General features: G+C 46.8%; 1 protein-coding gene across 1 annotated transcript in view; it reads right to left on the bottom strand.

The window, feature by feature from the left end:
- Positions 1-2,711: 2,711 nt before the first annotated feature.
- Positions 2,712-24,950, bottom strand: part of LOC135057581 (uncharacterized) — a 35,478-nt gene continuing 13,239 nt past the window's right edge. The window contains exons 10-11 of the mRNA XM_063963438.1: positions 3,938-4,716; positions 2,712-2,797 (exon numbers count right to left, since the gene is read on the bottom strand). Of these exons, the coding sequence (XP_063819508.1) occupies positions 4,139-4,716 (578 nt within the window). The 3' untranslated portion in view covers positions 2,712-2,797; positions 3,938-4,138. The remainder of the gene's footprint in view (positions 2,798-3,937; positions 4,717-24,950) is intronic.

Here is a 24,950-nt window from a genome sequence, read left to right as displayed (position 1 = left end):
AGCGCGAGTCCGCGGCAAACAGAGCGATGCAGGGAGCCCCACACAGGACTCCCCCCGGATACTGCAGGAGGCTGACGGGGTGGCAGAAGAGAGCCCGGCGCTCCCGTCTTCCAGGTACACGGCTGGCCGCAGCAGGCAGCGGCGGGGAACAGGAGCCGGACTTCCGGGTAGAACACGAGGCAACAGTCCCACACGCCGGCCCAGCATAGATCAGGGCCCGCAGGCACACAAGGCTCCAGGACCTCCGTAGACAGCGGCAGCCGGCTCAAACCCGTTCCAGGGGGGGCTGGAGATGCTCACACACCGATGTCCCCAGTATTAGACCCAGGGGGGGAGTACAGGATAGATATACAGGATTAAGTGGCTGGAGAGCTGCACAATGCAAGTGCTACTCCATGCCCGTCCAGGCCACGCCCCTTATTTTCATATTTACTTTCATCCCTATCGTGTGTTTTGTGTTATTGTAACTCATTTCCCACCTTCACTTTTCACTACTTTACCTCTCACTACTTTATTTCTCACTTTTACCTCACTAATTTACCCCTGCTGTTTTCAGCAGACTCTCTCACTTACCTATTTTCACTTTTTCACTATGTATTTTTTCACTTTAGTGTTGCCCTGAGGTCACTCAGCTACTTGGTTTTGGGGTGTCCCGCGCCCTGGATTTGTATCCCTCAAAATGTTAGAGACTTGCCCGACTAATGATGTCACCTGGACGCGGTGGGCAAGCCGTTACTTATGGCCATAACTAAATGCAAAATTTTATTGCAATGGTTATTATTGATAAATTGGTAGTGTTTGAATTGTGAACCTGCAGCCTTTTCTTTGTATGTAGTTCTACTGATAGGTTTTCGCAGGGTCGCACCTCTTATTACCGGTGTGCACCCAAGGACCCCTCCCCTGTATACCTCTCAGATGTAGCAGTACACATCCGCACTGATAGCTGTTACCTTCACAATCTCCCAGAAATGCTTTTTCAAAAGTAGGTAAGTATTGCGCTACCGAGTCACACTGTACTCACGCAGTGAGTGCATGGTATTTGCATGCAAAAGGGTAATGTGACATATGAGTACTGTATGTACAATATTAAAATATTGCACATGCCCATATGGACTGGTTTCTGATGTACTTTGATAAATATACCTCTTAAAAAAAAGAATACTCTTAGTTTCTCCATTTAGATCTATTTTATGGTACAAACATTGGCACCCCACAGATGCCACAATCTAAGCCCTCACAGCTTTCCTTCACACGAGTCACAGTATGACTACTGATATTTGAGTGTTATTTGTTAGGGCAATGAGGGTAATTCAGACTTGATCATAGATGTGCTAAATTTAGCACATCTACGATCACTTTCACACACATGCGGGGGGACGCCTAGCACAGGGCTAGTCCGCCCCGCATGTTTGGCTCTGCCCCCCTGCACAGGTACAAAAGCATTGCACGGCGGCGATGCTTTTCATACCTGAAGAGCAGCTCCTTACCATAGCAGCTCCTGCGCGCTGGCAGGGAGCTACCTGTCACTCTCCGGGTCGCAGCGGCTGCGTGTGACGTCACGCAGCCGCCGTGGCATAGCCTGGGCACGCCTGCGTTGCCCGTACCGCGCCCCCAAAACGGCGGCCCAATCCCGCCGGCCCATCCCCTCCCACCCATTGAACGCCTCTGCCTGTCAATCAGGCAGAGGCATTCGCTGGGCTGAGATGCCGATCGCATCTCTGGCATGTGCCAGCACACTGCGGTGCCTGCGCAGTTCAGACCTGTGCGATCTGGTGCTATCCCCAATATCCTTCATCTTTAAAACTGGTAGCTTCCACAGAATACTTATGCAAGCAGTGTTTTCCATTTTTTAGTTAAATAAAAGAAACTAAAGACAAATAATAAATTATGAATTTGAATATGTACTTTTAAAGGCCACTGGTTCGCAATAAAATATTGGTGGTCATTCCGAGTTGTTCGCTATTTCTTTCGTTCGCACAAGGTATGCACAAAATTGCGAACATGTTGCAAAATAGCGAATATCCGCCTCCAACGTATTTTTGCTAATTCGTCCGCAGTATTACACAAAGTGGGCGTATGCCAAATGACATCGCACTAATGCGAACCCATCGCAATACCACAAACCTCATCGTAAAAAACCTAACTTCTCGTAGATTTACACATTCCTCTTAAAATTGCACACGTTTTTGCTAAAAAAAACGCACAGCAATGGTTTTTTTTCACTTTTAAGTTAAATAAGGCTCCACAAGCCTTCCTCAATTACGAATCCAATTAGTGTAATGATTGTTAATGGTCATGACCAATTAAGTCTACAAATAATACCTGAAGAACACTTTGTAGGCATAATTGGCCATTAACATTGTAAATAAGTTATTTTTAATATAGATGTGGGAAATGTGGCTTGTTTTTTTTTTTTTTTGTAGAGGTGTAGTGTGTGAATAAATGTGTTAACATGTTTTTAAAATCAATAAGCTCATAACTATTTTTAATGTTTATTTTCGGTATAAATTTTAAATTCACATTCTTAAGTTACATGTCAGAAATGTTTAAGCTAACCAATTTCTGCTAGGCAATCTGCAGTTCCTTTATTGCATAAATAAACACAACACCCGATTAACTTGAAACAAAAATGTTTATTTTTTTTTGTTTTTTTAAACAACATTTTTATAAAAAAAAATTTTTTAATTTTTTTAAACAAATTTTTCCATCAAATCTACAGTTGCCAGTAAATTTTGTAGTTGCTGGCGCATGCTGCCCAGAATTTCGCCCAAACTTGTGGGATCTCCAACCGCAACATCTGAAATTAAGATGCAAAATAAACATTAATAACTTCCTCACATTACCTATTATACAAACGAGGCACAAAGCACACTTTAATGCAGGCATGTCCAAACTGCGGACCTCCAGCTGTTTGTAAAATACATATACCAGCATGCCTTGACCCAGTTTTGCTGTCCGAGAATGCAAAAGCTGTGTCTGGCCATGCTGGGATGTGTAGTTTTTAAACAGCTGGAGGGCCGCAGATTGGACAGGCCTGCTTTAATGGCCAAGTAACTACATCATGGATGTTTTAATGAGAAAACATTAGCAGAACAACACACAAGCCTGCTCAGCAAGGTTTTTTATTTTTTACTTAAACAAAGTGTACGACACCATGGGGTACATACAGTAATATGGGAGTTATATTGTAGATGGAATGTTACCCATAGCAACCAATCAAAATCAACATATTATCTTGTAGAAGGTGCAAAATAATGGAAAAGTATGATCTGCTTGGTTGCTATGGCCAAAATTCCAAATTAAATTGTAATACCATCTTAGTAAATGTAGCCTCATGCAGGGATTCATTCACATCTGGAGTGAAGCAGTCTTTTCTTTTTTGTTTTTGGCCCTGCATCATCACACTGCATATCCACATCTTCAGAAGGACCACATATCGTAGCATGCCCACACTCCATGAAAGCCTGCTTTACAACATAAGGTCTAACAGCTTTCTAAATGTATAAATCCTAAATAGTAGGAGTGTAACTTTAACAACACAAATCACTGTGTCCTTAGCCTGCCTAACAAACTGACTCCTGCGACTTTAATGAGAAAATATTGCAATACCCAGGCACAATTGTAAAAGTAAAACCACACAAAAAGTACTACTCAGGTCTAAATGTTTGGCATATAATGTATCACATACAAACCCTGTTGTGCAGCCAAACCTGTCGACATAGTGATTGGCGACCCAGAGTGGGCATCCTCAACATTGCAGATGTAGACACTGTACATATAATGTTCCTCACACAAATGTAAATGCATCGTCCATACCATGATGAAGAAGACAAGCATTTAACCTTGACAAAAGATTGCCCACAGTACAACACTGCATATATTTGAATTTGTGGTATTTAAAAAAAAAACAATAAAAAATTAATGTGTGTAAACTTACTCTCCTCTGCCACTTGCCCACCTCCCTCAAGTGGCTCCAGGGCCTCTGCTGCCCATTCGGATGGTGGCGAAGGTGGCTGGCTGGGGGATGTACACTGGATTGGTGTTGTTGGCTGGATGGGGGATGTGGGCTGGATGGGGGAAGGAGGCAGGATGGGGGAAGGAGGGTCTATTTCTGTAAGAGAATGGAAAGGGGAGGACCTTACAGAGGGGGTTTGAGAATGATAGGGTGAGGGTGGTGGAGAGGATTTTTGGGACACAGAGGGGGAGGGGGGCAGAGAGGGGAATTGTCAAAGATAGGTGTATTGGTCCGGAGAGGGTGATTGGTCGGGAGAGGGGGATTGGGAAAGAGAGTGGGATTGGGCCGGAGAGGGGGATTGGGAAAGAGAGTGGGATTGAGCCGGAGAGGGGGATTGGGAAAGAGAGTGGGATTGGGCCGGAGAGGGTGAGGTGGCCGGAGAGGGTGAGGTGGCCGGAGAGGGGGTGTGGGCCGGAGAGGGGGAGGGGCCTGAGAATGGACGTGGGAAGAAGAGGGGGAGAGGACAACAAAAGGGGAGGGGGCCTGAGAATGGGCGTGGGAAGAATAGGGGGATGGGGCAACAGAAGGGGAGGGGGCCTGAGAAGGGGCGTGGGAAGAGGGGGATGGGGCAACAGAAGAGAAGGGGGCCTGAGAAGGGGCGTGGGAAGTAGAGGGGGATGGGGCAACAGAAGGGGAGGGGGCCTGAGAAGGGGACTGGTGTGGGCTCCCAGCAGCATCTGCAGCGTGCCGTTGTGCTCGCCCTAGAATGACATATGTAATATTTAGGTTGTAGCATATAAATTTATAACATCAGCATATTCCTATTACTCTGTTCTGTCCCATGTTAAAGAGACGGGTAATATTAATATTTTTTTTTAATGTTAAAACTGGTGATGTTGGCCATAGCAACCAATCAGATTATACGTAACATTTATTAAGCTGCTACTATCATAAAATATATAGAATCTGATTGTTTTATATAGGCAACATCACCAGTTCCAAAAACCTCCCACATTAGAAAATTAAACCCCTGAGCAAGTTATTGGGTTTAAGTTGACAGGCTGTGTAGCAACTCTGCACAACAACATTCACTTTTGCAGAAGCACCTTGCTACACAGTCAGTACTGCTTGCCCTACCCACACACACTGTGTCATGTTTATTCTACAATAGTCTAGTGTAATTGTGCAAAATTTCACACTCTCAGTTAGTGAAAGTATGCAAAGTTTGTGCTAAAATACTGTGTTATATACTATAATATTTTACTTACTGCGCCTACGTAAGTCACGGATTTGTTGGCGGAGCTCCGCCAACAGGTCCGGCGTTCGCCTGCGGAGGTCGCTCCAGCACCTCTCCAGTTGAATGATGGTCCTCCTGCTGCGGACGCAGGTTCTCAATACGCGGCGGACCTCCGCGTAGGCCTCGCGCTTTACCCTATTTGGGATAAAGGGTCCTGCGCGGACTACGCGGCAGTCCATTACTGCAACGAGAACGCGCAGCTCCCGGCGGGTAAAAGCTGCTGCACGCATGATGGCAATGGCGTTTTCCATATATGGGCTTATATTTATAGTGTGTGGTGGCATGTGATTAGTTGTAATTGCATGGTGTCATCTGTAATAAACTTTATTGAAATGTGTACATTAATGTGCAGGACAGTTTGTACAGTTCTCATGGGCGGAGATTCGCACCCGCGGACACACACACACACACACACACACACACACACACATATCATTGAGATATGGCTTCAAATCATAAACATATTAGTCTTCAGATATATAAAAAAACATTTTTTATAAAAAACCATTGTATACAACAATCTTACACAACATACATGAAAAGGAGAACATTACATAAAAAACCTGTACTGAAACAATATAAAATACTCTCAAAACTCACTCAGAAATGTGCTCACTCAGAAATGTCCACCTTGCTTCAGTAATTTTCAGCATACACCCACACACACACAGGCTGCATGCAGGGCGTTTATATAGCCAGTGCAACAATTACTGGACCAATTTGCATAATATACACCTGCGCGGATTTCCGCACCGGAAAACACATGCAGCTATAAATAGCTAGACACTCGTGCATACACACATGCCACCAGCAACATGGCTACTCGTGAGCAGATGGCAGCAGAGATGGACGAGGTGCAGAAGCAGATGGCAGCTTTGGCACATACAAGCTTAGCACTGCGGAGGCAAATGCTTGACTTTGGCAATGCTGAGTTAGAAATAGCAGGACCCAGTACTATACAAACTCCATCTTATGATACCCAGGAGTTAGGAGTGAATCCCCTGCCAGACATAGCTAGTGGGGAAACTGAGGGTGATTCCGGACTAGCAGCTCAAACACAAACTACACAAGCAGCTAGTGAAGAGGAAGATGGTGAGGAGGGACAGGACGATAGCTCACAGGCTACTTCCAAAAAAAAGAAAAGACAGCCCGCCTTCACTAAGAGGGAGTTACGGGTTTTGGTCACACAGGCCATGCAAAAAATACATCGAGGACCCAAAAACATGGGTACTGCAACCAAAGACAGAATTTGGAGGGACATCACTAATTCTGTTAATGAAGTCGGCTCAATAGTCCGCACCTCGCAGGAAGTTCGAAGACGGTAAGTGTATATTGCCAGTCCATTTTCTGTGCCAAGTATTCTTAAAAAGTTACTTAGATGTGATGTTGCCTATAGCAACCAAATGCATAACATGTGTACTATATATTAAAGCAGGTTTTCATCATTTAACACTACCTTGCCCCTATTTTTCACCACATATGTAGTTGGGCCGACTTCAAATCCCGCCTGAAGGGCAAGAGGTCTGCGGAGTGGAATGCCTCGAGGGCAACAGGGGGAGGTCCTGCTGCCACTGTGGAATACACAGATCTTGAAGAGATAGCGATGGACCGTGTGAGCTACGAGGAGAGGGTTGGGGTGTCTCATATGGACACGGACCTGCCTGAAATACTCCATGCACATGACTTGCCAGGTAAGTTTACACACATATTTGTATTGTAAATTTTTTTGGGATCCAAAAGTCTCATATTGTTTTTTTCTACTCTTTTTCCACTCATTCTTCTATTTGCTTTGAACATAACACAGCACAGGGGGGTGAGCAGGTAGAGTCACAGGAGGGTTATGTGGCTGAGGCTGAGGTGGAGGGACCTAGTGTCTCTGGCACTGTGGGACCACAAATCCCACCCATCCAGATTCCAACTGGCCCCCCCACCCAACCCTCTGCTATCCCGGAAATCTTGACTGAAATAGCCAGGTATGGTGAGAGCCTGAATGCTTTTCAGGACAGGATGCTCCGGGAGGTAAGCCAGATACCTGTCCGGCTCACTGAGCACAGAACCAGTGTGGAGCAAGGTGTAGCTCAACTCTGCCAAGGTCTGGCAGAGATCAGGCAGGACCAAGATCAACTCACCTCCTCCTTCCAAGAACTTGCCAATTCGATTCGGCAAGGGCTCCAGGACATCGCTGTCTCCCTTGCCCACAGTGGCAGAGAGCCAGCCACATCGGCTCCCTCCCCTCCCTCTGCCCAGGAAGAACATCCCACTGGGCAGGGCCCTTGAAGGTCGCTCCGCAGACCAAGCCAAGAAGAACTACATTAGGCGGGGGGAAAAAAGAGAAAGTGATGTCTCTCCAGATGGGCAGCACCCATGTTTTACATGTTGCCTCGATGTATTTTTTTATTTTGGCTTGTGTGGCCAGAATGTAGAACTCCCTCAAAGTGAAAGGTTTTCTTTAAATTGTAGCCTGTGAGTTATTTGTGCCTACACCTGAGCCATCTTCCTCTTCCTAGCGTGCTGTGTATGTTTGTGTTTGTGTGTTTGTTCCGGAATCTACCTCAGTTCCCCTAAAAGTTTAGTCTGGCTGGGGGTTCACTTACTTAATTTAAAACATCATATTTTGTCAGAAGATGGGGTTACCATAGTACTGGGTTCTGCTATATGCATTTGGCCAATGCCATCTGCTTGCTGCTATGTCCATCTCTGTATGTGATGCTCATTTGTAGCCATGTTGTGTTGGAGAATTTGTTCTTTTTTTGAAGTAAAAAAAATTACTTTACAATTGTTTGTGTGTTTTATTAAAGGTTATGCACTCATGAAAACTGTGCCCTGTAAACTTGAACATGGCATATTGACATTTGTGGAACAAGGGAACAATCAGAATATTAAGACAAACATTGCATAGTGTAATTTTAAATCTGTATGCCTTGCACAACACTTAATTGGCCATATAAAAAATAAAAAAAACTTGGGTTACTAGGGGCAACATGCCATAGTATTAGATATGGACACATATTCCCCCCAAAAAACTAACACAAACATATTAAGACACATTAAATGTAGGCTGCATTATGGTGCTCATGTTATTTGGTATGTACAAAGGAATATGTCTATGTCGAGAAGATTTAGCTGATGTAGTTTATAAATTTGTTTAGTCACATTTGAGATTATTAAACAAATAATTAAATCATGCATTTAACATCAGTTAATTTTTATTTGACCAAAAAATACAGTGCATTATTTGTGAGTGTGTCATATTTATTTGTGGTAACAATACAAATATTAAGTGGCCATATAATTGCTGTTTGTATTATTTTGTAAGAGCAGTGTTTGGCGAGTAATTGCTCACCAGGTGAATTCAGTTGCTAATTAATTGCTAATTAGAGCAGAAATACACTTGTAACAGTACTTCGCAAGTGCTGAGTAGCTGCAGACTTACTCTTCGGCTGCGTCAAGATAGCGAACATTTGATATGTACTTTTAACATAGGATACGCATTTTTGCCAAAAACACGCCTACTGCTGGATGCATACTCCCACACTAGCCGCCCACTTTCACGCCCATTTCGTAGGATTGCGAAGCCGTGCCTCTGCCACGCCTCCGTTACTCCCTGTTTTCGTTTGTGTATTACGAGCAGATTTTCGTATAGGAATTCTGCACAAGTGTCGTATCGCTAGCTTTGCGCATGCGTATTTCTGCTTTTGCGCATGCGCAGTTTGAGATTTTTTGCCGTTTGCGATGCGATGATCTTCTGCGAACAACTCGGAATGAGGGCCATTGTCTGGAACTGTGTGTTAACCCTTTAGGCAGTTGAATACTTTTCCAGTCCCCTTTTTGTATTTTCTAAATATTAATGAATGCATTAATATAAGTCACAGGTGTGATCTACATGTTTAGCTACTTAGGGTACAGAATTAAATATAATTCATAGACTCCTATACCACAACGTATAATTTGCAATTACCAAATTATCATGGGAAATGACTTAATTCTATAAGATCACCTTTTTTTCAAGCACTTTGTTTTGAACAGTCCATCTCTCAGTCACACTGGCACACAGAAAGTACTCAGTAAGACTAGCTTCACACAATAGGTGTCATTTTTATAATAAGCAATGTTCCAGCTGTAGCAGCAGGTACAGCACTATCATCATTTTATATTTGTCACCTTAGAAGCAGTCTAAGGGCTGATTTAATTTAATTCCCGGTGTCTTCCCTGTTGTTGGTTACTGTGCTCTATTGGAAATAATAGATGGTGTCTTATCTGAGTGATTATTGTGCTTATAAAGTTACCAGCAGAAGGATGCAGAGGTATCACTTATATATATTTGCAACACCCTTTGGCTAAGCACCATTAAGTAAATTGCTCCACTCTTTTACATGCATTGGGAATACCACTCTTGCAGCGGAACCGGAAGTAACTATGGGCAGGGGCAGTTTATGAGAGAAGGCCCATGTGCAGTTTTCATGTGGGCCCCTTCCTCTCTCAATTGCTGCAGCTCCAGTGGAGAGGTAAGTATAGAGTATGGATGTGGTGTGGGCGGGGCCTGTGCATAGCACACCCTACACCCATTATAGATACACCCATAAATCTGGGATAGATTATTTAAATGCTCTGTTTTATGCTACAAACTAGCCCTAGTGAGCCATAACTGTATAGTTTCCATTTGGATATGATATTTGGTAGTTTTGGTCAGTATAACCTTGACCAGTGGCAATTTTACCTATGGGCTGCACGACTGCAGCCCCCCCAGTAAAATCTGTCGGGATGGTATCGGAATTCCAGCACTTGGGATGCCAGTGGTCAGAATACTGACAGCGTCATCCCGGTGCACAGGATCCCGACACCTGGAACGTAATTATGCTAACCTTTCTGTTCTCCAACGCTAAGCCTAACCCTTCCTTCCCACAGTCTAAACCTAACCCTTAAATTGCTCTACTGTCTTAGCCTCTACCACCTCTGATGGGAGGCTATTCCACTTGTCCACTACCCTTTCTGTGAAGTAATTTTTCATCAATTTTCCCCTGAAATTTCCGCCCGCCAGTCTCAGTGCATGTCCTTGTCTCCTATTGCTTCTCTTCATTTGAAGAATGTTTCCCTCCTGGACTTTGTTAAAACCCTTGATATATTTGAAAGTTTTTATTATGTCCCTCCCTTTTCCTTCTCTGCTCCAAACTATACATATTGAGGTTTTTTTTAGTCTTTCTGCGTATGTTTTGAGGTGTAGGCCATGCACCATTTTAGTTGCGCTTCTTTGTACAGTCTCTAATGTATTAATATCCTTTTGAAGATATGGCCTCCAGAATTGAACACAGTATTCTAGATGAGGCCGAACCAATTACCTATATAGTGCCATTATTACTTCTTTCTTTCTGCTGCTGATTCCTCTCCCTCTGCAACCAAGCATCTCACTAGCCTTCCTCCTTGCTTTGTTACATTGCTTACCTGCCTTTAAGTCACCTGAAATAGTGACTCTTGGATCCCTTTCCTCCTCAGTAGTTTCCTGTATAGTGCCATTAATATTATATTTAGCCTTTGGATTTTTGAGACCCAAGTGCATGATTTAGCATTTTTTGGCATTAAACTGTAATTGCCAGACTCTTGACCATTCCTCTAGTCTGCAAACAAGAATATGAAAATTTCTCTAACGTCCTAGGGGATACTGGGAATCCAGTTATTACCATCGGAGTATAGAAGGGTCCACTTGGAGCCATGGGCACGATAGAAGTTTGATTACGTGTGCTGGCTCCTCCCTCTATGCACTTCCTACCAGACTCAGTTTAGAAAATGTGCCCGAAGAAGCCAGTCACGTCTCTGGAAGCTCCTGAACAGTTTTCTACACTTATTTTTAAAGTTTGTTATTTTCAGGCAGGACTGGATGGCACCAGCCTGCCTGCTTCGTGGGACTTAGGGGGGAAAGACGGCCCAACCCCACTAAGGGTTAATGGTTCCGTTCTCTGCTGACAGGACGCTAGCTCCTGAGGGAACTATTCGCAAGCCCCACCATGGCAAGCGTACTTTCCCACAGCATGCTGAAACCCCTAACAGAGCCAGAAGAATGAAGAGTGGTAAGTTCTAAGCCGGCGTCCCGGTTAGCGGGTCACCAGCCATCATAGCGGCATGAGGGTACGGAGACGCATAGCTTCTACATGGGGCGAACTGAGTCTCCTGACTAAGTACACTGTAGTGTACACAGTACCTAGACTGACACTACAGCCATAAAAGGGGAATGTCTCCATTTTTTGCACACAGACATATAAAGCCAGTATAAAGAAGAGCTGGAAGACCGCACACCATTGAAAGGATGGAGCTTCACTATGAGCAGATCCTCGCAAGCTCACAAGCGTCATTTTTCCTACTGCAGCTGACACAGACGTTGACAGTGTCGCGCAGCTCCTCCGGAAAGCCTCCAGTTTACCTCAGCAGGGGGGAGCAATTTGCTAGTGTACTAAGGGGGTCATTCCAACCCGATCGCTCGCTGCAGTTAGTCGCAGCGCTGCGATCGGGTCAGAACTGCGCATGTGCCGGCACCGCAGTGCGCCGGTGCATGGCAGTCGTCGGTGCCCAGTGATCGCCTCTGAGACAGAGGCGGTCGCTGGGTGGGAGGGGACTGAACGGCGGCGTTAAGCCGCCATTTAGTAGGCGCGGTCTGGCCAACGCAGGTGTGGCCTGACCATTAGGGGGGGTGCCGCGGCGGCTGCGAGACGTCTCACGCAGCCGCTGCGGCCAGTGGCAGCGACACACAACTCTCGGCTAGCCGCAGGAGCTGCGCTGGCCGGGAGTTACTCCGCAAATACTAAGGCATCGCCTCTGTGCGATGCTTTTGTATTTGTGCAGGGGGGCCCGCACTGACATGTGGGGCGGACTAGCCCTGTGCTGGGCGTCCCCCGCATGTCAGGGAAGATGAATGTAGCTGTGCTAAATTTTAGCACAGCTACGATCAACTCGGAATGACCCACAATCCCTAATCTAGGTACTTAGTCTGCGATCCGGCTAAGCTTGGCTTTAGCATGTGCTGGTTCCATACTCTCTCTGTCTCTCAGGAAGGGCTCTTTTTGGGTTAATTGTGCTTTTAACCTTTTCCTGTGTGTGTGCTGTCACTACTGCAGTATGTCAGGCAAAGAGTGTATTTCATGTAAAGCACAGTGTTCTTCTCCATGGGGTTCACTAGTGTGTACTCAGTATAGTATCCCTTCCCAGGCTAGTGGAGCAGAACCAGCATGGCTGGACTCAATTAGGGGAATGGTTTCCTCCGTTTCTACAAAATTATCTCGTAATGAGAAAGAGACGCAATACTTGAGACAGTCTATGGCTGAGTTTATGAAAAAGGACTCAGTGCCCAGACCAGCGTCTCAGTTCTCTACCATTTGTCCGCAAAAACATACTTTGGCCCATATCCTGCATTCTGACTCTGGTAATGAAGGGTCAGAAATGGAGGAAGGTGAGGTGCACATAGAGGTAGGGGAGGGTACTCTGGAGAATGGTGTAGAGGCTCTCATAGATGCCATCAGAGAAATTCTAAATATCCCTGATAAGGTGACAGAGGAGAGTGAGGAATCTTACTTTAATATTAAGAAAAAACCTAAACGGTTGTTATCATCTTTTCCTCCCTAAAAGATGCAGCTGATTGCAAGATTGAGACTACACTCAAATCTTTGTATACTGTTGCTTGGGTGGCCCAGAGACCCACTATAGCATGTGGGTGGATTACATGGGCCATTGCTAAATGGTCAGGTAATTTAATTGAGGGGTTAGACACCTTACCTCAAGAGGAAATTGTTTTGCTCCTGCAACATATACAAGACTCTGTGAACTTTATGGTGGAAGCCATAAAAGAGATAGGCTTGCTTAATGAATGCGCTACAGCTGTGGCAGTGTCGGCACGCAGGGGATTATGGCTACATCAGTGGACTGCTGATGTGGACTCTAGGAAAGGCGTGGAAGGCCTGCCTTTCACAGGAGAGGCCTTATTTGAAGATGAACTCGACAAATGGATCTCCCGGGCTACTGCAGGTAAGTCCACATACCTACTGCAGCTCCTCCAGCTAGGAAGGCCTACTCAGGACTCAATTTACAGTCCTTTCAGACTGCCAAGTGTAGGGGCAAGGCCAGAGGTTCTTCTACAGCCACCAGAGGTGGTTCACAGGAACAGGGATCAGGCTCTGCTTCCTCAAAACCTTCTGCATGACGGTGGACCGCGATGCCTGGAAGACAGGCAGGTGGGAGCCCGGCTAAAATTATTCATTCACATCTGGACAGGTTTGTGCCAGGATCCCTGGGTCATAGACCTTATATCCCAGGTCTACAGGCTGGAGTTCCAGGAGCCCCCACCTCACAGAGTATTCAAATCAGGCTAACCAGGTTCACAAGAGGCAAGAGAGTAACCTTACACGATGCCATTCAAAAACTGTTACAGGGAGGCGTGGCTTGGCTGGCAAGTGGAGAGGACATGCAGTGTCCCAGCTCTCCCCAATCGACACAAATAAGGGCCCCTAACTCCCTAAACCCACACTCCTAGCCAGCAAAAGACATCCAGGGAGTCCCCCCTCACCCTGTTGCCAACACCTGGGGAACCCGCGGAGTCGGGGAGCGCTTTTAAGCGCTCCTGCGGACTGCGGCCTATCCCCCCAAACGGAAGCCGGGGCCTGGAGTAGAGAGGACGACTGGCGGTACCCGCGCGCCATCCACCCGCTACACACGGGCTTCCTGTGGAGACCGGACTACCCTCCCTGCACTCGCTGAGACCCGCTGGCGGATCGAGGGGACGGACCTCCGTGAAGCGGTGAGTGCGCTCCATAGCCGGAGCCCGCCCTGCGACCGCTGCGCCGGCTGCCAGCACTGAACCGCCCGGACGCTTGCAGGCTGGCTGTCCCTCTTCTGTGGCTCCGAGACGCGGCGGCTTCTCCCGCCTGGGCCGCCCGGCTGCTCGGCTGCCTTGAAGGGGAGACGCGCTGACCCCTCACCTCACACACCATATAACCCTCAGGGCCCACCGCACTCCCGGACACCCGGCCTTGGAAGATCCCGGCCAGGCGCAACACATCCTACAGGAAAGCACACTCTCACCTCAGCACCATATTCCCATATAGGTGCCAGATATCCCTCTGCTCTTGAGGCTGGATTGCAGAGCCGGGGGGGGGGGGGGCATCACCCTCCTGCAGGCCGAGGCCTAGCTCCCCTCCTGAATCCGGGGCCTTCATTTCTGCATAATACCCAGCAGGCACCGATACCAAACCACAGGCTCCACACTGCAGCTCACCTTGAAGACTCCCCCTAGTGGCTACTCTGGGGTAATTTAATGAAGACATACATTTTTGCCCAAATAAGAGATATTATATGATCACATCTCGGTCTCTCAGAGCCTCTAATGCTTTAAGATGTACACCTAAACCGGCTGCCGTGGCTACTGACGCCGTAATGTGCCGCTGATGCCAACCCACGGGGAGCCATACCGCTGAAGGCACTCTTATGCTAATTATGTAATCATATCCCACCTCGTCAACTCGATCCCGGGAAATTAAGCTTCTCGTTGCTGACTGAGTGATGCCCAGGAACAAGAAATCTTCCCAGAAGACCAGCAAACCTAATCCTCGGGGGAACATGTCGCAATCTGCAATGAGGCCCTTCTTACAACCCACTTCGCCCGCTCCAACTGCCGACCCTCCTGCAGCAACCTCCCCCATCCTCCCGCCTGTTCCCCACCCATCTTCCCCAAGCGCAGATACACCACATGCTCGCTCCTCGGGTGGCAAAGATCTGCAAGATATATTAGGTTATATGAAGACTCTACCCACTAAACAAGACTTACAAGACACAGTGAGACGTGAACTGGCTGCTATGAGACAGGATATTTCACACATCTCTGACCGGGTGTCGACCTTAGAAGATCATCAAACTTCCTCTGATACTTTTCTAAAATCATTGACGACTGTCATTGAAACCCAATCATCAGAGATCCGCTCCCTTCAGCTGCGGCTGACAGATTTGGATAACAGAGGGAGGAGAAACAATATCCGTGTGCGTGGCCTACCGGAAGAAGTTCCTCCAACAGGCCTGATCGATGCCCTAACGAGGATCTTTAACGAGATCCTAGGTAACGACCCCAATGATACCATCACCTTCGATAGGGCTCATCGCGCCCTGAAACCAAGAGGCCTCCCCGCGGATAGACCACGTGATGTCATATGCAGGTTGCATTATTTCTCCCAAAAAGAGGACATCATGCGCAAAGCGCGCCAACTTAACGGAGTGGACTTCAATGGTTCCGCGATACAAATCTACCAAGATTTGTCCTGGCACACATTACAACAGCGACAAGCCCTCAAGCCCCTGACGGAAGAATTTCGCAAATGTCAATTGAAATACCGGTGGGGCTTCCCCTTCAGCCTCCAGGTCTCTTCATCCGGTAAAACCCACACCCTCCACTCCTACTCAGATCTCCCAGAGTTCTGCATGGGACTTGGCATACCAAAACATGACCTGCGCGATTGGGACGGGTTCACTACGGCTGGCCGGCGGTCGGGCTCCCGGCGACCAGCATACTGGCGCCGGGAGCCCGACCGCCGGCTTACCGACAGCGTGGCGAGCGCAAATGAGCCCCTTGCGGGCTCGCTGCGCTCGCCACGCTACGCGCGCCACACTATTTTATTCTCCCTCTATGGGGGTCGTGGACCCCCACGAGGGAAAATAAGTGTCGGTATGCCGGCTGTCGTGCTCCCGGCGCCGGTATACTGAGCGCCGGGAGCCCGACCGCCGGCATACAGAAGACCACCCATTGGGACTTCCCTATTCCAAAGCTACCATCTTTCCAACCCCTGAACACAGGATCACCTTGGCAGGTGGTACGAAAGGCTGGAGGGAAAGGCACAATTGGATCCCCTCCCAACAAGGATTCACATGTTACCTGACCGATTATCTAGGCCCCTTTGTTTGTCCTAGTTCTACTTCAGGTATCTCTACAGATTACAGCGTGACACTATTCTTAGATTATTGAGTGATATCACTTCACGCTACTGAAGAATCTCCATGTGAACTTCCGCTGTTACTGAGGCCCTGGCCTCACCTCCCCGATACGTATCGGGTCATTGACTATTACTATCTCTTGTGCAATTATTACGAGACTTCTTGTAATTTTCACTATTCGAAGATTTCCTTAGGTTGATGAGGCTTAAGGTTTACAGCTTATTTACACTCAGTTCAGTTTATATATGTATATTGTTCACTACAATGTCTTCTCCCATTATCATTATGCCTTTGGCGGTGGCTCCCTTATCCGCCCCATACCCGCCCCTGGCTGTTTGGCCTCTTGGGTACCCAATCCTCAGAGGGATCGGTTACCCCAATGCGGGTTTTTTTGAATGCTTTTTTGAATGTTATTATAGTTTTTTCTCCATGCTCTGTCCCTCTCTTTTTCCTCCCTACTTCTCTTTCTCTCCTTGCACTGGCCATTCTGGACTCAACGCACTCCATCATAACACATATCTCCTATGACGTCTACAGGCAAAATTAAAGTCGCTTCGATTAACGCGAAGGGTCTCAATGTTCCGGAGAAAAGATCATCTCTTTTGAGGTCCCTATGGGCTGATAGAGTGGATGTTGCAATGGTCCAGGAGACGCATTTCAAAATCTCAGCAAAGAATCCTCCCCTGACCAACTACCGCTACCCCCAGGCTTTTTACAATAATAACCCAGACTCTAAATCAAAGGGAGTAGCGATAGTGTTTTCCAGGAACCTCCAGCTGTCGGACATCTCAGTCCATAAATTGGTCCCAGGTCGTCTCCTGATGGTGCGCTGTAAAATATGCACCTGTCCATACACATTTATTGCACTTTACGCCCCAAATAGGGATCAGGTCCCATTTTTCCGCAATGCACTCTTCCAAATGGAACCACTCCTTTCTGGGGTGATTGTTCTTGGAGGTGATCTGAACTGGATAATGGATCCATCACTAGACTCATCTTCTAATGCTCCCCGGACCTCCCAACGCCAGTACCGACAGGACAGACGACTGTTTCACGACCTCCAACTGGCTGACTCCTGGCGGGTTCTTCACCCCTCAAATAGGGACTACTCTTTCTATTCCCCCCCACACAATGCCTATTCCCGCCTCGATTATTTATTTCTGAGTCACAGGCATCTCCCCTTATTAGTAGATTCCTCCATCGGCCCGATAACCTGGTCTGATCATGCCCCAGTATACATGACGCTTTCGACCCCTCAGAATACCCCAGGACAATGGACCTGGCGCCTCAACGAATCACTGCTGCAGGATCAATATTGCAAGGGTGAAATAGAAAAAGCTCTGGCTGAGTTCTTCTCCATGAAAGACACCAATGATGTTTCAAAGATCACCCTATGGGAAGCACATAAATGCACCATACGAGGTAAACTCATACAGTTGGGGACATTTATGAAGAAGCAGAAATCAGCACTAATCACTAAATTATTAAACCAACTACATCGTCTCGAGTCCTTGCATAAGTCGACCCTGTCGGAGACTGATTACCTAGAACTACTAGATACACGGGCCCAACTAAAGAAAACCCTTACTGATAGTATTCAACTCTCTATCCGAAAATGTAACTCTAAATACTACCAGTGGGGTAATAAACCTGGTCATCTTTTGGCTCAGGCTCTCAAGGCCCAACGCTCCTCCTTGTACATTAACAATGTAAAAGATCTCGGGAATACCCTCCGATTCAAAACCCCAGAAATCGCAGCAAGCTTCAAACAGTACTACTCCCTTCTATATAATCTAGAAAATCGATCGGACGACACCGCTCCCCCATACGATTTTTTACAGGCGAAGGCGTACCTAGAAAAGGTGTCCTACCCCGTCCTGCTACCTTTAGACAGGGAAGCATTGGAACTACCCTTTACCCAACAAGAACTGGAGACTGCCCTGACCATGACACCGTCTGGCAAAAGCCCAGGACCAGATGGCTTCACCATCGCCTATTATAAACAATTCAAAGATCTCACATCCCCCTACCTTCTCCAAGCCTTTAATTCAATATCCGCAAACACCCATTTCTCTAGCCAATCCTTGGAGGCGCATATCTCCGTTCTGCCCAAGCCCGGTAAGGACCCCTCGGTGTGCTCCAGCTATAGACCCCTATCTCTCCTAAACGTCGATGTCAAGCTCTTCGCAAAATTAATGGCAAACAGATTGAACGCATTCCTGCCTTCCCTAATCCACAACGACCAGGTTGGGTTTGTCCCAGGCCGCGAGGCTAAGGATAACACCACTAAGGTACTGAGCCTGATTCATATTGCATCCCAGTGTGGCCCACCTACAGTGTTGTTGTCCACTGATGCTGAAAAGGCTTTTGATAGGGTCGGTTGGGGCTTTATGGGGTCCGTGCTGGAGCATATTGGACTGGGTCCCCGGATGCTTGATAGGATAATGGGTCTTTATAGATCTCCCACAGCACGGGTCCGAGTGAACGGATCTTTATCCGAATCCTTCCCCATTAGCAATGGGACACGACAGGGTTGCCCACTATCTCCTCTACTCTTTGTCCTCTGTATCAAAGCTTTTGCTAGAGCTATTAGGGCCAATGACAAAATCAAAGGCTTGACAATTGGTGATACGGAGCACAAACTTTCCCTGTTTGCGGACGATCTACTAGCCACAATAATGCACCCGATCTCCTCCCTCCCCCACTTTATGCGAGAGCTATCCCACTTTGGATCACTCTCCAATTTTAAGATTAACATGTCCAAATCATGTGCCTTGAACATCTCCTCCCCCCCCGACACCGTAGCTAAACTTAAACAATCCTTCCCCTTTACTTGGAACGCCTCTCATTTGTCTTACCTGGGAATACAACTGCCAAACGACCTATCTCATTTATACACTTTAAACTTTTCCCCCCTCCTCCGAACACTCAGGGCTGATTATAGCAGATGGTACCTCAAGCCACTCTCTTGGCTGGGGAGGGTGAACGTTGTAAAGATGAATACTCTCCCCAAACTACTCTACAAACTACAGACCCTCCCCATACAGATCCCAGACTCCTGGTTCAGATCCATCCAACTTTTGATACAACAATTCATCTGGTCGCGGAGACGGCCAAGAATAAGCCGATCCACTATGATCCGCTCCACCCGGAGTGGTGGTTTCCAATTGCCTGATATCAGAGGATACTATTGGGCAATACTGCTCAATAGGGTTCTGGACTGGACGAGGAGTCGAGACACGAAGCAATGGGTGGCTATAGAGGGACTATACATGCAGCAATTCCCAGAGATCTTTCCCTGGCTCCCCCTCCTTGCCCAAACCCCACTCACCCCACCCAACTATTACAGCAACCCTCTCCTTCTGGAAAAAGGCGCGCCGCTGGCCCTTTCTCTCTTCTGATTTTGGCCCACTGACCTCCTTTCTAGCTAATCCCGACTTCCAGCCAGGCACAACACCCTCTCACTTTCGTGACTGGGCCCTCGAGGGCCTCTTCAGGGTGGGTCAGATGGCAATTTCCTCAGGAATCAAACAATTTTCAGAAATACGATCAAAATGGGACATCCCGCAACGTGACTTTTGGAAGTACCTACAGCTTAGACACTTTTTGCACTCTGAGCGTAGATATCTCCGGGCCTCACAAGAGTTAACACAGTTCGAGAGGATGTGCGTCGCCATATGCCCCCCCCAGCACACCATCTACTCACTTTATAGACTACTGCAGACCCCAAACGCCCAGACGCCCACACCCTTCCAGCTGGCCTGGGAAAGAGACCTCGGGATTCCCCTAACAGATAAAGACTGGCAGATGATATTCCTCAAGTCCCATAAAAGCTCAGTCTGCATACAAGTCAGGGAAACTCAATATAAGCTCTTAATGAGATGGTACAGGCATCCCTCTCTCCTCCACCTCATGTATCCTGGAGTGACGGACAGATGTTGGAGATGTCTCAGCGCCACAGGTTCCCTAATGCATGTCTGGTGGAACTGTCCCCTACTAAAACCATTCTGGAAGGATGTTATATCCATCTCTCAAGACATACTTCACACTCCCGTCCCCACAGACCCAGCCTTCTGGTTGCTTTCCCACTCCTCAATCTCACTGGCTCAGCATAAAACATTGTTACTTCGACACCTGTCTAATGCAGCGAGGGCAGTCATCCCCACACTATGGAGATCTCAACTCCCACCCACTAGAAAACTGTGGTTTAACAGAATTAGTTACTATATGAATATGGAAAACATCCTCCTGGTCTCCAGAGATAAACTCTCGGAGTTCATGACCATATGGATGCCCTGGATAGAGTATATGTCTTCCAAAGACTATAAGGACTATGTCTATGCTGTCAAATGATTTAACCACGCAATTGATCGAAAAGATAGACTGTATCGCACCTCCCCCCCCAATCAAATAGCTACCCCCAGTCTGGTCACGCAAGGCTCTCTCTTTTCTATTCCTCTCATTTCATCCCTCTCTCTCTTCTACAACTTCTCCACAATGTTATTCAAGATATTACGATTGCATTATTGTATGGATTGATGCCGTAGGACATCAGATGGATGTTACAGAAACATCTATTAACGCTAATGCCTATACTAACCCCCAGCGCTGGGGACGATACGCTACCCTACCCTTTACGGCTATGATGTATTAGACCTTCATTTGTGTCCTGACTATTTCCTTCTTTTGTTGAAATGTGATGCAATCCTTATATTGTTATACTGTTCTAAATAAATAAAAACAGATTATACAAAAAAAACTGTTACAGACCCAGGTCATTGTTCCAGTTCCACTTCATCTACAAAACAAGGGTTACTAATCCAGTTTGTTTGTAGTACCGAAACCATACGATTCGGTAAGACCGATTCTGAACCTCAAGTCATTGAATCCATACTTACGAGTGTTCAAATTCAAGATGGAGTCTCTGAGAGCGGTGATCTCAGGTCTGGAGGAAGGAGAATTATTCATATTCCAATCTGGCAGCCACATCAGTCTTATATACAGATTGCACTGCAGGACTGTCACTATCAGTTCCAGGCCCTGCCATTTGGTCTCTCCATGGCACTGAGGGTGTTCACCAAGGTGATGGCAGAGATGATGTTACTACGCTGCAAAAAAGGAGTGAACATAGTTCCATACCTGGTCAATCTTCTAATAAAGGCACCGTCCAGGGAACAGTTGTTGGAGAACATTGCCCTCTCAACCAGACTACTCCTGGATCATGGGTGGAATCTGAACCTACCAAAATATCACCTAGAACCAAAGCAGAGGCTTCATTTCCTGGGAATGATACTGGACACAGAGTCTCAGAAAGTGTTCCTTCCTTTAGAAAAGACAGTGATAATCCAGTCGATGGTTCGGGCCGTCTTGAAGCTGACCCGGATCTCAGTACATCTCTGCAAACACCTTCTGGCGAAAATGGTGACTTCTTACGAAGCAATTCGGTACGGAAGGTTTCATGCGAGGCATTTCCAGCTGGATCTGTTGGACAAATGGTCCGGATCACATCTTCACATGCACCAGAGGATTCGTTTGTCACAAAAAGTAAGGATCTATCTCCTGTGGTGGCGACAGACTTCTCACCTAGTTCAGGGTCGGAGGTTTGGGATTCAGAATTGGATTCTGCTAACCACAGATGCAAGCCTCATAGGTTAGGGAGCCGTCACCCAGGGGGTACAGCTTCAGGGAAGATGGTCAAGTCAAGAAGTCATCCTTCCAATAAACATCCTGGAACTCAGGGCTATCTACAATGCCCTTCTGCAGGCCTCATCTCTTCTTCAGAATCAGGCCATTCAGGTCCAGTCTGACAATATGATGGTGGTAACGTACATAAACCGACAGGGCGGAACGAAAAGCAGAGCCGCAATGTCAGAGGTGTCAAGAATACTCCTCTGAGCGGAAAAACACACCGTGGCGTTGTTGGCGATCTTCATTCTGGGAGTAGGCAACTGGGAAGCAGACTTCCTCAGCAGACACGACCTGCACCCGGGGGAATAGGGCATCCATCTGGAGGTGTTCCAGTGGTTAACACATCTGTGGGGGTATCCACAGATCGACATGATGGCCTCTCGACTCAACAAGAAGCTGAAGCGGTATTGTTCCAGGCCGAGGGACCCACAGGCAGTAGCGGTAGACGCCCTGACAACTCTGTGGGTCTACCAGCTGGTGTACTTGTTTCCTCCCATTCCTCTAATCCCAAGAATTCTAAAAAGAATAAAAAGGGAAAAGATTCAAGCAACCCTCATTGCTCTGGACTGGCCACAAAGGGCCTGGTATGCGGATCTTCTCGAGATGCTGATTGGTGGCCTCTGCCTCTTCGAGAGGATCTTCTGCAGTAGGGCCCGTTCATTTATCAAGACTTACCATGGCTACGTTTAACGGCATGGTAGTTGAATGTCTGATTCTAGCCATGAGAGGGATTCCTGACTAGATTATCCCGACTATGATCCAAGCCAGAAAGGGGGTAACGTCTAAACATTACCATTGTATCTGGAAAAAATGTATTTTGGTGTGAGAGCAGACAATGGGCTTAATTCAGAGTTGATTGCAGCAGCAAATTTGTTAGCAGTTGGGCAAAACCATGTGCACTGGGGTACCCCATTTTATCTGGGTAAAATATCAGGTAACCTCATAAACCTAACAAAAAGTTGCATCTCTATCTAATCAATCTGTGGATTGGCATCTTTTCTATATACACAACTCAATTACTGGGGTCTTTTTCACATATGGTGTCTATATAAACAAAAGACATACTACACTATGATGTTCTTTTACACTTTTTCTTTGTTTGCGAAACATAAAGAATGGAAAGGAGTGCCATTCCTTCTGACATTCTTCTTTTTGGAAATATGTATCTGTAAAGAATGGTGGCATTCATCTAGTCTACCTAGATCATCAATCATTTGTTTTACCCCTCCTGGTGGGTCTACCCTGTTGCATACCTTTGTGTCATCTGCAAAAAGGCATACTTTCCCTTACTTTCCCTTTAATGCCATTTGCAATGTCACCAATAGAGATATTAAAAAGCACTGGTCCAGTGATGAGCGGGTTCGGTTCCTCGGAATCCGAACCCCCCCCCCCCCCCGAACTTCACCCATTTTACACGGGTCCAAGGCAGACTCGGATTCTCCCGTATGGCTCGGTTAACCCGAGCGCGCCCGATCGTCATCATCCCGCTGTTGGATTCTCACGAGATTCGGATTCTATATAAGGAGCCGCGCGTCGCCGCCATTTTTCACTCGTGCATTGGAAATGATAGTGAGAGGACGTGGCTGGCGTCCTCTCACTTTGTTTCAGGGGGCTGCAAATATCTTTATTCTGGGGACCAGCAGTATTATAGGAGGAGTACAGTGCAGAGTTTTGCTGACCAGTGACCACCTTTATTATACGTTCTCTGCCTGAAAAACGCTCCATATCTGTGCTCAGTGTGCTGCATATATCTGTGCTCACACTGCTTTATTGTGGGGACTGGGGACCAGCAGTATTATATAGGAGGAGTACAGTGCAGCGTTTTGCTGACCAGTGACCACCAGTATTATACGTTCTCTGCCTGAAAAATGCTCCATATCTGTGCTCAGTGTGCTGCATATATCTGTGCTCACACTGCTTTATTGTGGGGACTGGGGACCAGCAATATTATATAGGAGGAGTACAGTGCAGAGTTTTGCTGACCAGTGACCACCAGTATTATACGTTCTCTGCCTGAAAAACGCTCCATATATGTGCTCAGTGTGCTGCATATATCTGTGCTCACACAGCTTTATTGTGGGGACTGGGGACCAGCAGTATTATATAGGAGGAGTACAGTGCAGAGTTTTGCTGACCAGTGACCACCAGTATTATACGTTCTCTGCCTGAAAAACGCTCCATATCTGTGCTCAGTGTGCTGCATATATCTGTGCTCACACTGCTTTATTGTGGGGACTGAGGACCAGCAGTATTATATAGGAGGAGTACAGTGCAGAGTTTTGCTGACCAGTGACCACCAGTATTATACGTTCTCTGCCTGAAAAACGCTCCATATCTGTGCTGCATTGTAGTATATAGTAGGAGTACAGTGCATAATTTTGCTGACCACCAGTATATAATATATAGGAGTACGGTACAGAAGGCCACTGCTCTACCTACCTCTGTGTCGTCAAGTATACTATCCATACATACCTGTGGTGCATTTCAGTTTTGCACAGTTTGCTGACCACCAGTATATAATATATAGCAGTACGGTACAGTAGGCCACTGCTCTACCTACCTCTGTGTCGTCAAGTAGACTATCCATCCATACCTGTGGTGCATTTCAGTTTTGCACAGTTTGCTGACCACCAGTATATAATATATAGCAGTACGGTACAGTAGGCCACTGCTCTACCTACCTCTGTGTCGTCAAGTATACTATCCATCCATACCTGTGGTGCATTTCAGTTGTGCGCAGTATATATAGTAGTAAGCCATTGCTATTGATACTGGCATATAATTCCACACATTAAAAAATGGAGAACAAAAATGTGGAGGGTAAAATAGGGAAAGATCAAGATCCACTTCCACCTCGTGCTGAAGCTGCTGCCACTAGTCATGGCCGAGACGATGAAATGCCATCAACGTCATCTGCCAAGGCCGATGCCCAATGTCATAGTAGAGAGCATGTAAAATCCAAAAAACAAAAGTTCAGTAAAATGACCCAAAAATCAAAATTAAAAGCGTCTGAGGAGAAGCGTAAACTTGCCAATATGCCATTTACGACACGGA

This window comes from Pseudophryne corroboree, chromosome 1, assembly GCF_028390025.1.
Source record: "Pseudophryne corroboree isolate aPseCor3 chromosome 1, aPseCor3.hap2, whole genome shotgun sequence".
NCBI classification, from domain to species: domain Eukaryota; kingdom Metazoa; phylum Chordata; class Amphibia; order Anura; family Myobatrachidae; genus Pseudophryne; species Pseudophryne corroboree.
Note: the sequence above shows the minus strand (reverse complement) of the source record. Positions and strands in the feature narration are given on the sequence as shown.